General features: G+C 41.3%; 1 protein-coding gene across 3 annotated transcripts in view; it reads left to right on the forward strand.

Moving 5' to 3' along the window:
* atg5 (ATG5 autophagy related 5 homolog (S. cerevisiae)) overlaps positions 1-12,637 on the forward strand; it is a 207,221-nt gene extending 194,584 nt beyond the window's left edge. For all 3 annotated transcript variants that reach the window (XM_041188010.1, XM_041188009.1, XM_041188011.1), the window contains exon 8: positions 9,757-12,637. In XM_041188010.1, coding sequence (XP_041043944.1) covers positions 9,757-9,893 — 137 coding nt within the window. In that variant the 3' untranslated portion in view covers positions 9,894-12,637. The remainder of the gene's footprint in view (positions 1-9,756) is intronic.
* Positions 12,638-14,867: the final 2,230 nt, after the last annotated feature.

The raw sequence follows: 14,867 nt of genomic DNA on the forward strand, positions 1-14,867 counted from the left end.
AATATTTTGCTTTTACTTTAGAACTTGAAAATAAGATTGCAGAGGCTTTGTGGTGTTGAGGGCACAGCCTGAGACAGCGTAGACAATGGTATAGTGAAGCATGGGTGTGAGGAGGCTGGACTTAGGATTGTTGGAGTTTGGAACATTGGTGTACTGCCTGACCTCCGTACTCCACTTCTTTCCCACCTTACTCTGAAGTTTCTTACGTCTGAAATTTCCTATGTCTGAAATTAGGGCTGGATGGAGGTAGGGAGATTTTAGTAGAAGAGGGTAATGGTGAGATGTTCACAAAAATTGAAGATTCAGTACTGTTGGGGTAGCCTGGTGGCAGCCATGTTTCACTTTCTGAATTTAAATTTATAGAATAAAAACAGATTGCAGGTATGGGTATAGGAGTTGTTTATATGAAATGGCTTAAATTAGTTAAAACTATGTTGTCAAATGGAAGCTAAATAGCTTTTATTTTCTGCTCTTTCACATTATAAACAGTGTATATGAGAAGATTGTATATCTTGGTCATCTGATTGCACAGGTGTTGAATTCAAATGCATGCTCACTGTCAGTGTAAACTGCGTCAAACAGAGAAGCTAATTTTGTACACATGAATTCCTGACCATTTGTCTGACAATTTGAAGCTTTAAAGCATTGTTAGCAGATTTTGATTTCACTCCACAACTTTGCCAGTTTAGTAACTAGAACTCTTGCCGTAAATGTGCATGCTTGTTGTGCCATGTAGCTTCGATTCGCAATAAAGTTCCTGTTGTGCATAATTTTGAAAAATAGAACTAACCTTTGCTTAGATTACATATGTAGCATTTAATTATAGTATTTGCTAGACAGGACACTAGATAAGTCAGATTTATACCTGTGAGGATTAGTAATTGAAAGTAAACTTAGGTTAAATTAGATTGCTATTTCAAGTGTTTTGTTTAGGGAAGTTTTTTGCTTTCTATTAACTTGGGTGTCAGTTGATCAGATAACTGCAATGAAGCTTCCTTTGGCTCAGTGAGTTGTATCAATCAATAGCTGGTTTATAAGGTTACAGCACAGAAGGAGAGCATTCAGCCTGTCATTGTCCATGCTGGCTCCCTGACAGAGAAACTTAGCAAATTCTATTTCCCTGCCCTTTCTCCATAACCCCTGCACATATTTGTTTATCCTATTATGCAATTATCCAATTGTGCTTATCCAATTCCCTTCTAGAAGCCATGATTGAACCTGCGTCCACCACAAACTCAGGCAGTGCATCCTAGATCTAAACCACACGTTGCAAAAAAAAGTTTCCCTCGTCATTATTATTTCTTTAGCTATTCACCTTAAATGGGTGTCCTCTGGTTCTCAACACTCCTGCCAATGGCAACAGTTTCTCCCTATCTAATCAGTCTAGAACCGTCATAATTTTGATCACCTCTATCAAATCTCTTCTTAACCTTCTCTTGTGTCATCTGCAAATTTTGAAATCATGCCCTGTCCACCCAAGTCTCGATTATTAGTATGGATCAAGGAAAGCAATGGGTCTGGTAACAGCCCCTGGGGAATCCCACTGTATACCTTTCCTCAATAAACACCTGTTAACCACTACTCTTCCCTGTCACTCAGCCAACTTTGTATCCATGCTATTTTCCCTTTTATTTCATGTGGTCTAACTTTGCTGGCAAGGCTATTATTTGACACTTTATCAAATGCTTTTTGTAGGTTCATGTACACTGCATTACCCTCATCAACCCTTTCTGCCACTTCATCCAAAAACTCAATCAATTAGTTAAACATGATTTGCCTTTCACTAATCTGCTCTGGATTTCTTTAATTAATCTACATGTCCAAGTGGCTGTTAATTTTGTGCTGGATTAGCGCTTCTGAAAGCTTTCCCACACAAGTAGTTCCTGGGTTTATACTTACACCCTTTTTTAAACAAGTGTATAACATTACAATTTTCCAGTCCTGTGTGACCACACATGCCCTGGTGTAAGTGTGGCTTGATAGCAATATAGCAATGTAAATGGCACTTTCCATCACTTTGCTATTTACTGAGAGTAGACTGATGAGGAAGTAATTCACTGATTGAATTTGTCCTGCTTTTTGTGGACAGGACATACATAACTGAGCAATTTTTCACATTGTCGGATAGATGCTCATGTTGTGGCTGTACTGGAGCAACTTATGTAGTGTAGAGAGTCTTTGGAACTCCCTCAAAAGGCAGTGGACGCAGAGTCTTTGAATGTTTTCAAGTCAGAGGTAGATAGATTCTTGAGAAACAAAGGGTTAAGGGTTACTGGGGGTAGGCGGGAGGTTACGGTAAGATCAGCAATGCTCCTATTGAATGACGGAACATGCTTGAACGGCCAAGGGGCATACCCCTGCTCCTAGATTGTATGTTTGTATGTATGTATGGCTAGATATAGATCACAAGCCTTCAATACTGCAGATTGGATGTTGTCAAAGCTTAGCCTTTGCTGTATCAAGTGTGTTCAGCTATTTCTTGAGATCATGTGGATTGAATCGAGTTGGCTGAAGACTGGCATCTGTGATGCTGGTGATCTCAGTAGGAGGCCGACATGGATTATCTATTCGACACTTTTGAATGAAGGTGGTTGCAAATGCTTCAGCCTTGTCTTATGCACGAATGTGCTAGGGTCCCCCATCACTGAGTTTGGGAATGTTTATGGTGCCTCCTCCTCCTCCTCCAATTAGTTGTTTAACTGTCCACCACCATTCATGACTGATAGTGGCAGAATTTATGTCAGATCTCAAGAGCTCAATATTACAGAAAACCTAGAGGAGTATACAAAGGGCAAGAGTGAAATTAAAAAGGAAATCCAGAAAGCAGAGAGGGCATGAAAAAGTACTGGCAAGCACAATCAAGGAAAACTTAAAGATGATAGAAATACATAGAGGAAGAGAATAACTGAGGAAAGAGTAAGATCCATTAGAAACCAAAAAAGTAACCTGTGCAGAGTAGGAAGACATGGCCATGGTTCTAAATTAATACTTTGCATCTGTCTTAACAAAGGAGGGGGAACAATGCAGATATTGTGCTTAAGGAGAGGCAATATGTTGTATTGGATGAGATAAACAGAGAGCAAATAAATACTTCTATTTATTCATTTACAGGATGTGGGCTTCACTGGCTAGGCCAGCCTTTATTGCTCATCCCCAGTTGCCCTTGAGAAGCTGGTGTTGAGCTGCAGTCCATGTGGTGTAGGTACACCCACAGTGCTGTGAGGGAGGGAGTTCCAGGATTTTGACCCATCGACAGTGAAGGAACGGCGATATACTTCCAAGTCAGGATGGTGAGTGGCTTGGAGGGGAGCTTCCAGGTTGTGGCGTTCCCATGGATCTGCTGCCCTTGTCCTTCTAGATGTTAGTGGGTTGTGGGTTTGGAAGGTGTTGCCTAAGGAGCCTTGGTGAGTTTCTGCAGTGCATCTTGCAGATGTTAAACACTGCTGCCACTGTGCGTCGATGGTGGAGGGAGTTAATATTTGTGGAAGGTGTGCCAATCAAGTGAGCTGCTTTGTCCTGGATGTTGTCAAGCTCCTTGAGTGTTGTTGGAGCTGCACCCATCCAGGCAAGTGGAGAACATTTCATCACACCCCTGACTTGTGCCTTGGACGGTCTTTGGGAGTCAGGAGGTAAATTACTCATTGCAGAATTCCTAGCTTCTGACCTGCTCCTGTAGCCACAATATTTATATGGCTCGTCCAATTCAGTTTCTAATCAATGGTAACCCCCAGGATGTTGATAGTGGGGGATTCAGCGATGGGATGCCATTGAATGTCATGGGCGATGGTTAGATTCTCTCTTGTTGGAGCTGGTCATTGCCTGGCACTTGTGTAACACAAATGTTACTTGCCATTTGTCAGCCCAAGCCTGGATATTGTCCAAGTCTTGCTGCATTTGGACATAACATTAGTGACTCTTCAGTATCTGAAGAGTCGTGAATGGTACTTAATATTGCATAATCATCAGCGAAAAGCCCACTTCTGACCTTATGATTAAAAGGATGTCATTGATGAAGCAGCTGAAGATGGTTGGGCCTAGGACACTACCCTGAGGAATTCCTGCACTGATGTCCTGGAACTCAGATGATTGACATCCAACAACCACAACCAACCACCTTCTTTTGTACTAGGTATGAGTCCAACCAGCAGAGTTTTCTCCCCCTGATTCCCATTGACTCCAGTTTTGCTACTGCTCCTTGTTGCCACATTCGGTCAAATGCTGTCTTGATGTCAAGGGCAGTCACTCTCACCTTCACCCTGGAGTTCAGCTCTTTTGTCCATGTTTGAACCAAGGTTGTGATGAGCTCAGAAGCTGAGTAACTCTGGTGGAACTCAAACTGAGCATCAGTGAGCAGGTTATTGCTAAGCAAGTGCCACTTGATACCACTGTTGCTGACCCATTCCATCACTTTACTGATGATCGAGAGTAGATTGATGGGGTGGTAATTAACCAGGTTGGATTTATCCTGCTTTTTCTGTACAGGACATACCTGGGCAATTTTCCACATTGCCAGGTAAATGCCAGTGTTACAGCTGTTCTGGAGCTTTTTGGCTAGGGGCACGGCAGGTTCTGGAGCACAAGTTTTCAATATTGCTGGAATATTTTCAGGGCCCATAGCCTTGGCAATATCCAGTGCCTTCAGCCATTTCTTGATGTCACATGGAATAAATCGAATTGGCTGGAGATTTGTGTCTGTGATGCTGGGTACCCCTGCAGGAGGGCAAGATGGATCATCCACCCGGCACTTGTGGCTGAAGGTTGTTGCGAATGCTTCAGCCTTATCTTTTGTACTGATGTGATGGGCTCCTCCATCATTGAGGATGGGAGTATTTGTGGAGCCTCCTCCTCCAGTGAGTTGGTTAATTGTCCACCACCATTCACAACTGGATGTGGCAGGACCTCAGAGCTTAGATCTGATCCGTTGGTTGTGGAATCGCTTAGCTCTATCACTTGCTGCTTATGCTGTTTGGCATGCAAGTAGTGTGTTGTAGCTTCAGCTGGTTGATGCCTCATTTTTAGGTATGTCTGGTGCTGCTCCTGGCATGCCCTCCTTTACTCTTCATTGAACCAGCGTTGATCCCCTGGCTTGATGGTAATGGTAGAGGAGGGATATGCTAGACCATGAGGTTACAGATTGTGGTTGAGTACAATTCTGCTGCTGCTGATGGCCCATAGCGCCTCATGGATGCCCAGTCTTGAGTTCTTAGATCTGTTCGAAATCTATCCCATTTAGCAAGGTGGTAGTGCCACACAACACGATGGAGGATTTCCTTAATGCGAAGATGGGACTTTGTCTCCACAAGGACAGGTGGTCATTTCTACCAATACCATCACGGACAAACGTACCTGTGGCAGGCAGGTATGTTTTTCCCTCTTGGTTCCCTCACCACCTGCAACAGACCCAGTCTAGCGGCTATGTCCTTTAGGACTCGGCCAGCTCGGTCTGTCCTGGTGCTACCAAGCCACTCTTGGTGATGGACATTGAAGTTCTCCACCTAGAGTACATTCTGTGCCCTTGCCACACTCAGTGTTTCACAAATTGGAGAAGTACTGATCCATCAGCTGAAGGCAGGGGGGGCAATACATGGTAATCGGCAGGTTTCTTTGCCCATATTTGACCTGATGCCATGAGACTTCATGGAAGCCGGAGTCGATGTTGAGGACTCCCAAGGCAACTCCCTTCCAACTGTATACCACTGTGTCGCTACCTCTGCTGGGTCTGTCTTACTGGTGGCACAGGACATACCAAGCGATGGTGATGGCGGTGTCTGGAACATGGCCTGCAAGGTGTGATTCCATGGGTATGACTCTGTCAGGCTGTAACTCGATTGGTCTGTGAGACAGCTCTCCCAATTTGCCATTTCTCCCTTTTTGCTGGGTTTGCCATTGTCGTTTGGGGTCCCTAGGTCGATGCCGGGTGGTCCATCCTTTTCATTCCTTTTTAATTACTTTTTAGGCCAGTCAGTCTAACCTCAGCGGTGGACAAATTATTGGAAAAAATTCTGAGGTACAGTATTGCCATTTAGAAAGGCACAGATAAATCAAGGGCAGTCAGCATGGATTTGTTAAGAGAAAGTCATGTCTGATGAACTTGATTGTATTTTTTGAGGAGGTAGCAAGGAGGGTCGATGAAGGTGGTGCAATTGGTGTAGTTTTTGTGGATTTCAGCAAGGCTTTTAACAAGATTCCGAATGGCAAAGTGGTCAAAGAGGTAAAAGTCCATGGAATCCAAGGAAAAATGGGAAATTTGCTCCAAAATTAGCTCAGTGGTAGGAAGCAAAAGATAATGCTGACAGATGTTTTTGTGGCAGGTTGACTGTTTTGATAGGTGTTCTGCGGGGTTCAGTACTAGGTCCCTTGTTTTTCATAGAATATATTGATTATTTAGATTTCAATATAGGCCTCATTAGGATTAAGAAACTTACAGATGAGACAAAAATTGGCAATGTGATTGACAGTGAGGAAGAAAGATGTGGACAACAGAAATATATTGATGGACTGTTCAGATGCACAGAAAAGTGGCAAATGGAATTCAATCCAGAGAAGTGTGAGGTAATGCATTTGGGCAGGGTAAACAAGGCAAGGGAATGCACAGTAAATGGTAGCTTACTGAGAAGTGTAGAGAGACCATGGAATGCATGTCCACAGATCCCTGAAAGTAACAGGACAGGTAGATAAGGTGATTGAGAAACTAGTTGCAGTACTTTCCTTTATTGGTATATAGGAGCTGGGAGGTTATGCTAGAGCCCTATGAAATGCTACTTAGGTCACAGCTGGAGTACTGCATGCACTTCTAGTCACCACATTATTATCAAGGATGTGGTAGTACTTGATAGGGTACAAAGATGATTTACACTGATGTTGCCAGAGCTGAAGAATTTTAGCTATGAGGAAAAGCTGGATACACTGATGTTTTCTGTGGAGCAGAGGAGGCTCAGGAGATTTAGTTGAGGCTTTTAAAAGTTATGAGGGGCCACAGTAGAGTGGATAAGAAGGACCTATTTCCATAAGCAGAGAGGCCAATAACTGGGTTGGGGGGTGCGGGGGACACAGAACTTTTGAAGTAATTGGCAGAAGGATTAGAGGGGAGTTAAGAAATCTTTTCACCTGGTGGGGCGGGGTGGGGGGGGTGGGGGGCCCTAAACTCACTGCTTGAAAGAGTGGTAGAGGCAGAAACCCTCATTGCTTTTAAAGGTACTTGGATATGTACTTGAAGTGCCAAACCTACAAGGCTGTCGACCAAGAGTTGGAACAAGGCTGCATTGTTCTTTTCAGCTGGCACAGATATGATGGCCAAATGGAGGTCTCCAGTGTAATAAATTTCCATTGTACTGTGATTTGTTTAACCAGATGCCCCTTTTCACCAAACACTAACCTCTGCTGAATAAATATGAAAATGTTTCTAAACTCCGTGTTAAATGTGAAAATGGTCACTGAATAAATGTAATACCTCAAATATAAATGAAATCAATCTTAAAATTTTTAAAAATCAATTATGTGCTGCATTTTATATATGGGCTCCCGGCCTCTCCTCACTGGACTAATTTTGTCCGGTTACCAATTATGAAGATCTATATAAACATCTGATAACTAAATGACAACCAGAAAGGGCTCCAAAGATGATTGTGTTCTTGGAGCAAGGTATATTTCTTCACAATTGATAATAAGGACACAAATCAACAATTGCTTTATCCTCCATCTTTTATCTTCTACCTCTTTCCCTCCCATAAAAGAGCCTTCTGGATTTTATATTGTGTGCCCAGGTCCTTGCAGTTCCACCTACACAGCCAATTGTTCCAAAGTAGATTTCAAAACTGAATTTGTTCTCTAAATGCGGTAACATTTGGGGGTCACCTTTGGCCAACTGGTTAAGGCAATAAACCTAAATCGTGCAGATCAAGAAAGTTCCAGGTTTGAACCCTCGTTTATGGTGAGTAAACTGGTTTCATGCAGGATGATGATAAGTGTTAGAATTGACCTAATTCCTCTGTATTAGTAAGGGAACACTCAGCCAGTGTTCCAGCTCTGGATTGCAATGCAATGGCACCTGCAAACATAAACGATAGGCGAGAATAGGATCAGGCTTCACTGTGATACCCTATACAATTGATAAGCCTTCTGTTATCCCATGTGCCTATAGAAAATGGGCTCTTGGCCAGGTGATTTTATATATTTTCTTCTAAAGAAAATATCAGAATTGGCAAACAGCTCAACCGATGGCATAAATGCTGATCGAAGACCCCGACAAAACTTTATTTTTCTCCTCGTGTTGCGCACTGCGAATGTGACATCAAGGAAGATGGTCACTAATCAGAATTGTCCTTTGCTGATCCAATGACAACCTAAGACATCTGGAAAAACACAGGGCCTTCAAAATGTTTGACCTTTTGAAAGAACTGGAATAGAGAAGAAAAGAGAAAGTGACATTTGATTTATTTTTAATCAATTCTATATGTAGGCCTGTGCTTTGACTATCCCTATAAAATTTGATACAAATTTGCTTAATGTGTACTCCTTTATGGATTTGCGTTTTTATGATAAACAACACTCCGTTTGTTCACTATCACAGGATGAAAGCACTTAAACCTTGTGTATATATATTTGTTTTACTGCTACATCATGTATTGCTCGTAAGATTAAGATCTCATTCACCAGGAAACATTAGGCCAAGTTTTCTTTCAAGATTAATTACCCTTTTAAAATGAGTGTTTGATGTCTCCCTTTGGTGTATCCTGGCTTGGTTAATCCTCTTTGACCTGACCCACTGGCTATTACTGCAATTGCCATGGCAAAATCTTTCTCCGTGATGTATGGGCTATAGACGTCAGCCTGTGGTTTTTCATGTAGATGGATTCAATTAAATAGATTTTTACTGATGAATAGAATAATGTTTAAGCATTTGTCAGAACCTAAACAAAACTGTCCAGCCTTTCAACTCCGCTATGAGAGTTGCCTCGTATTCTGTTTTTCATTTCCCACTAATTTTGGAAAATATGTAAGTTAAAGCCATTTTTTGTTTTGTAAGTCTCATTTACTGTATTTGTCTTGTACCTTCAGTTTAACTTCCCATGTTTAAGCAACGGAGAGTTTGAGGTTCCCATCCAAACACAGATCATCTTCTGATGCTGATTTTATTGAAAAAGTTTTTGTACATTAGAGGTTTTAGTTGAGCATGGGTACACATCTGAGTAAGCACAGTGTGGACTTTGCACCAATCGTTACCATCGTCACTTTCCTGACATTACTTGACACAGTTGTGTAACAACCCTGTTTTAAAGCAAATCCAATTTTAAGTGGCTGATCTACAATTTTTAAATGAACTTACTGAGCAGCATGTAACAAAGATACACCATGGGGAGTTAATGAGTGATAAAATTAGGCAATGTCAGCACTAGATAGGAAGTGGTTTGGTTAAAAGCCTATAAGAAGCATGGTGGACAAATATTTTTGCAAGTGATGCTCTGCAAATTAACCTGTAATAATATGCATTAACAACAGAGCTTCCATTTTTGAAGTGTAATACACATCGAAATATGAAGTCTAATCCTGAAATTAGAAGTATACAATTTGAGGACATACTCTGAGTTAGTGCTGTCATATCCATATAGCTGTGCTAATTCATCAGTTTTTCCATAAAAACATGAATTACTATGGATCATATTAATTAAGGAGCTGTTCAAGAGTTTTGTGAGATTAGGTATTTACATTTAACTGTGAATGTTTTATGTAACTTGGCTTTGTTTGTGCTTGAACTAGATATGGAGAAACAGTATCAAGTAGTGATTCACGGGATTGAACCAATGCTGGAGACACCATTACAGTGGCTCAGTGAGCATCTGAGCTACCCAGACAATTTCCTGCACATTACTATCATTCCTTTGCCTAGAGACTGAGGAAGCAGGCAACTCTTAACAGAAAAGAAAAGCAAACCACCCCTGGACTTCCCAGAGCAGTTCTATCTTCCACTTCCATTGAGCCTGCCGGAAGCAACTTGACCAGAAACACACACTGCTGCAAGCCAAACAGGAAGAGATCCCACAACCAGATAATGGGCTGCTCCTAGCTTGCATCACTACTATAATTCTGCTGTCGTCATAAAACCTCACTTGCAACATGAAAACTTCTCGATCACTTGTATCGTTTTTCTTGTTAAATGGTAAACATATTTGCTAAGGCACCAAGTCAAGTGGAAACATATAGTGCTTGATTTGTCCTTCTGATTAACAAATAACCAGGGTATTTCCAAAAGTGACCATGACCGAATTGCAGAATGAGAGAATGGAAAGAAACATATTTGTACTTTCCAAAGGATTGTACTGGCTCACAGGAAAGCAAGTAGACAAGTAGCATTCTTTGTAATGATGCTGGCAAAGGCTTTACAGAAATGGCTGAAAGTCCCTCCCTCTCTCTCTCTCTCTCTCTCTATCCCACCCCACTCCACCACACATGCAATCCCTTCCTACTTTTCCATTTTTTTTTCACTCCATCTTCTTCCCTCTCCCACACTCTATTCGCTTCTCTCTCCTCCACTTGCTCCTCCCGTCACCTCTCCCCGGCTCACTCCTCCCATTACCTCTCCCCTGCTCGATCCTGCCGTTCCCTGTCCCCCGCCTCATGCCCCATCCCCTTCCCCCTCTCCCTCGCGCCCCGACATCCTCCCCCTTGCGTCCCGACCCCTCCCCCCCTGTTCACTGTGCCCTTCCTTTCCATCCACCCTGCACAAGTTCTAGTGATGGACTGTAAACTCCACAATGAATTGTGTATATTACAGTTATTTGGACTTATATCTGTTGGAATCATCCCACTTTTTTATTCGTTAAATGATACCCAAACTTGAAATTAAACATTTTATTTAATATAGTTGTTTGCATTCATGGTTCTGAACTAGACACAATTCGGTATTTTTAAATATATTCGTATGGCATTTGTTTTGTACTTAATAAATAATGGAAATGGAAAATTCTTATCTACAGTTATTAGACTGTATACCATTTTTAAGCATGTCTTTTGCATTTCAATAAGTACATAGCACTCCAGATTTTTGTCAGAATCATGTATTTTAGGCATCTTTCTGTTCCTCTAAATAAAATACATAATGTCAATGATTTGCATGTGCAGATGACTGTGAAATATTCTCTGATCAAATATAGGCAGATTTCTTGTTTGTTGAATACCCTTACTTATGCAGTAGATTTTATGGGGCATGCAGTTGGTGGGCTTGGGTTACTGATAAAGACAGCCTAAAAAATTAGAGAGTATGATTACAGTGGAACCAAATTTGTTTCCCAAAGCTGCATCCAACAATTGTGGCTATAAAATGGTTTTGGAGGAGGGGAGAAGGAAATACGGGGAATGATTATTACTAAGCCAGGGGTCATACATCAAAGGTGAAGAAATGCTTTCACAGAACTAATTATTAAATAAAACCCTGCCTTTGGAAAATATCTACTTTTTTTGCTATAAGTTGAAATGCTGGTGCTTTTGGTTCTGGCTTACAGTTTGCATAGCCTATGCATGAAGGGAATTGTAATACATATAGGAAGAAAATCTGGCATTCAGAAATCTAATTTAGCCCAACACAATTTACAATAAATAATTACAATGGTCAAACTTTTTTTTCAAAAAAAGTTTTCAGAAACTTCTTTATAAATTATAAAATGTCAACTTGTACTTATTCTCTAATTGATTTGAACCAGTTACAAGAAGCAGTGGATATCTGAATATTTACTGGTAGCCATGAATATTTACTATTAGCCATGCTGTTTCATAACTATGAAAATGTTGAAATTTATGGACGCAAGTGAGTTTCAGACAAGTGGGCATGGAACTAAAACCCACCAGTTTAAACTACCAGTTTACTGAAAATAAAGAAGCCCTGGGATCTTAGTAAAACATAGTATGGGAGTGCTGCACATAATTTATACCAAGTGCTAATTTACATGCACGTTCTCTTATTTTTCACCTTTTTGGTTCACTACTCAACTGGGCAGTGAAAATGCTCACTACCATAAAATATAGTAAGCTTCTCACATATGGTCTTTTAACAGAGCTGTAAATTTTAACATTGTTTACTATTATTAAATGAATGGCTTGTCTTCATTTAAACATGCATGCCAGTGCTATCCTTGGAAGAAGAGCCACTATGGTGAGATTGATCATTTGCATCATTAAATTTCATGGGTTGTTTTTGTGTGTTTTGTAGCAGAAAGATGGATGACACACTTTTGCATTTTACTTTGCCATGTTGGAATAATTGTAATAGGGATTATTTAAAGGTTTAATGTGCTAAATGAAAATGAACAGCCCAACTTTTTATGAAATGAAAATCTTTTATTGAGAGGAAGTAGCTTAGTTCATTATCACTGCCCCTTGGTGGTTACCATACAGAAAATACTTCAGGCAATACTTTGTTTGCTTTATGGCATTGGTCAAGGTCAGGTCGGTAGATTTTTGTCCCACCTGTTATATGAATTCAACCAGTGTACATTTTCTTCTAATGTCTGGTACACCTGTCCAAATAATGTAATGCAGTACTTGTGATATTTCAGTCCTCTTGTTATCTGTTTTAATTATGCAACAAGACTAGTTCTTTTGATAATTAAAAAAATGAAACAGCCTACCTGGTCTTTTACTTCATATTTTTAGTGTTTTGCCTCTTATTTGGAAAAATGTTTCGCTACCACAAAATATGCTATCATTTGAATTTTTTTAAATGTTCTAACTTTCTAACCAGCTTTCGTCAATAAATACAAAGTATTCAAAATACGTATAATTTTTAATCATTCCAAAGTCACATTTTTGCTCATCTGTTATAATTAAGTTTGTGCAAAAAAAATTGAGTATTCTGTCACGGTTAAATGCAATGTGCAGTTTATTTGATAGTTTGAAAATTGAGCTTTACAAAACAGCCTTGTGCAAAAGCCATGTTCCTTCTACTGTGCTGCTGTCAAGTCATATCTGCTAGCACATGCTAGGGCTATGCTATGAAACACCCATCCCACCACCCCTACAGTAGTTAAATTGTACCATCAATCAGATCCACTGCAGCAATTCACCAAGACTCCTTTGACAACCCCCTTCTTTGTTCATTCACAGGATGTGGGCATCGCTGATAGGCCAGCCTTTATTGCCCATCTCCTATTGCCCTTGAAAAGGCGGTGATGAGCCGCCTTCTTGAACCGCTTCAGTCAACCATGTTAGGAAGGAAGTTCCAGGATTTTGACCCAGCATCAGTGAAGGAATGGTAATATAGTTCTAAGTCAGGATGGCATGTGGTATGGAGAGGAACTTGCGGGTGGTGCTGTTCTCATGCATCTGCTGCCTTTGTCCTTCTAGGTGGTAGAGATCATGGGTTTGGAAGATGCTGTCGAAGGAGCCTTGGTGAGTTGCTGCAATGCATCTTATAAATGGCACACAATGCTGCCACTGTGCGTCAGTTGTGGAGGAAGTCTACACGGCAATGTGGAAAACTGCCCGGGAGTGCCCCATCCTCTCAAAGGACAAATCTAACCTAGCCAAGTCCCACTCCATCAGTCTACTCTCGATCATCACTAAAGTTATGGAATGGGTCGGCGACAGTGCTATCAAGCACTTACCAATAACCTGCTCTCTGATGCTCAGGTTAGGTTCTGCTAGGGCCCCTGAGGTCCCTGTCACAAGTTTTGGAAGTTGGTGAGGGTGCTGGTTCTTTAGAGGAGTGCAGTCAGAGCCAAGTTCGTGGGACCACAGGCAGCTCAACTGTGCAGAAGGAGGAGGAAGAGGGGAAGAGCTGCAGTAGTGATGGGGGATTCATTAGTTGGAGGAACAGACAGCTGTTCTTGTGGCCATAGACTTGACACCAGGATGGTATGTTGCCTCCCTGGTGCCAGGGTCAAGGATGTCACAGAGCAGCTGCAGGACATTCTTCTGGGGAGCGTGAACAGTCAGAGGTTGTGGTCCATGTCGATACCATTGGCAGGTTGGAAGGGGGATGAGGTCCTGAAAGCAGATTTCAGGGAGCTATGAATGAGACTGAAAAGCAGGACCTCAAAAGCAATAATCTAGGATTACTTCCAGTCCCACTTGCCAGTGAGCATAGAAACAGGAGAGATTGAAGATGTGGCTGGAGAATTGGTGTAGGTGAGTGGGCATCAAACTTCTGAGACATTAGGACTGGTTCTTGGACAGATGGGACCTGTACAAGATGGACAGACTGCATCTTAGCAGGACTGGGACTAGCATCCTCACAGTGAGATTCACTAGTGCTGTTGGGGAGGGTTTAAACTAGATTGGCGGAGGATGGGAACCTGAGAGGGAGCTCAGATTTGAGGGAAGCAAAACAGGTAGCAAAAAAGGAACTAGAAAAATAGAGAGCAAAAATCTAAGATGAAGCATTAACAAGCATCAGATAGGATCAGAATAGAGAATAAAGCTAAAAAAGCAGAATTAAAGGCACCCCATCTGAATGCACATAGCATTCGCAAAAAAAAGTTGATGCTTTGAATGCACAAATTGAGGTAAATGGATATAATTTAGTTGCTGTTATGGAGATATGGCTGCAAGGTGACCAAGATTGGGAACTAAATATCCAAGTATGTACTGCTAGACAAAAAGGAGGTGAGGTAGCACTTAATAAGGAACAAGATCAGTATATTGGTAAGAAAGGATCTTAGATCAAAGGATCAAGATGTAGAATCAGTTTGGGTGAAGCTAAGAAACAGCAATGGTCAGTGGGGGTTGTTTATACACCACCAAACTGCAATGATAATGTTGGGCACGCTATAAAACAGGAAATTAGAGCTGCACGTAACATGAGTAGTACAGTAATAATGGGCGCCTTCAATTTACATATAGACGGGGTTAACTAAATCAGCACTAATGCTCTGGAG

This window comes from Carcharodon carcharias, chromosome 5 (genome assembly GCF_017639515.1).
Source record: "Carcharodon carcharias isolate sCarCar2 chromosome 5, sCarCar2.pri, whole genome shotgun sequence".
In the NCBI taxonomy this organism is placed as follows: domain Eukaryota; kingdom Metazoa; phylum Chordata; class Chondrichthyes; order Lamniformes; family Lamnidae; genus Carcharodon; species Carcharodon carcharias.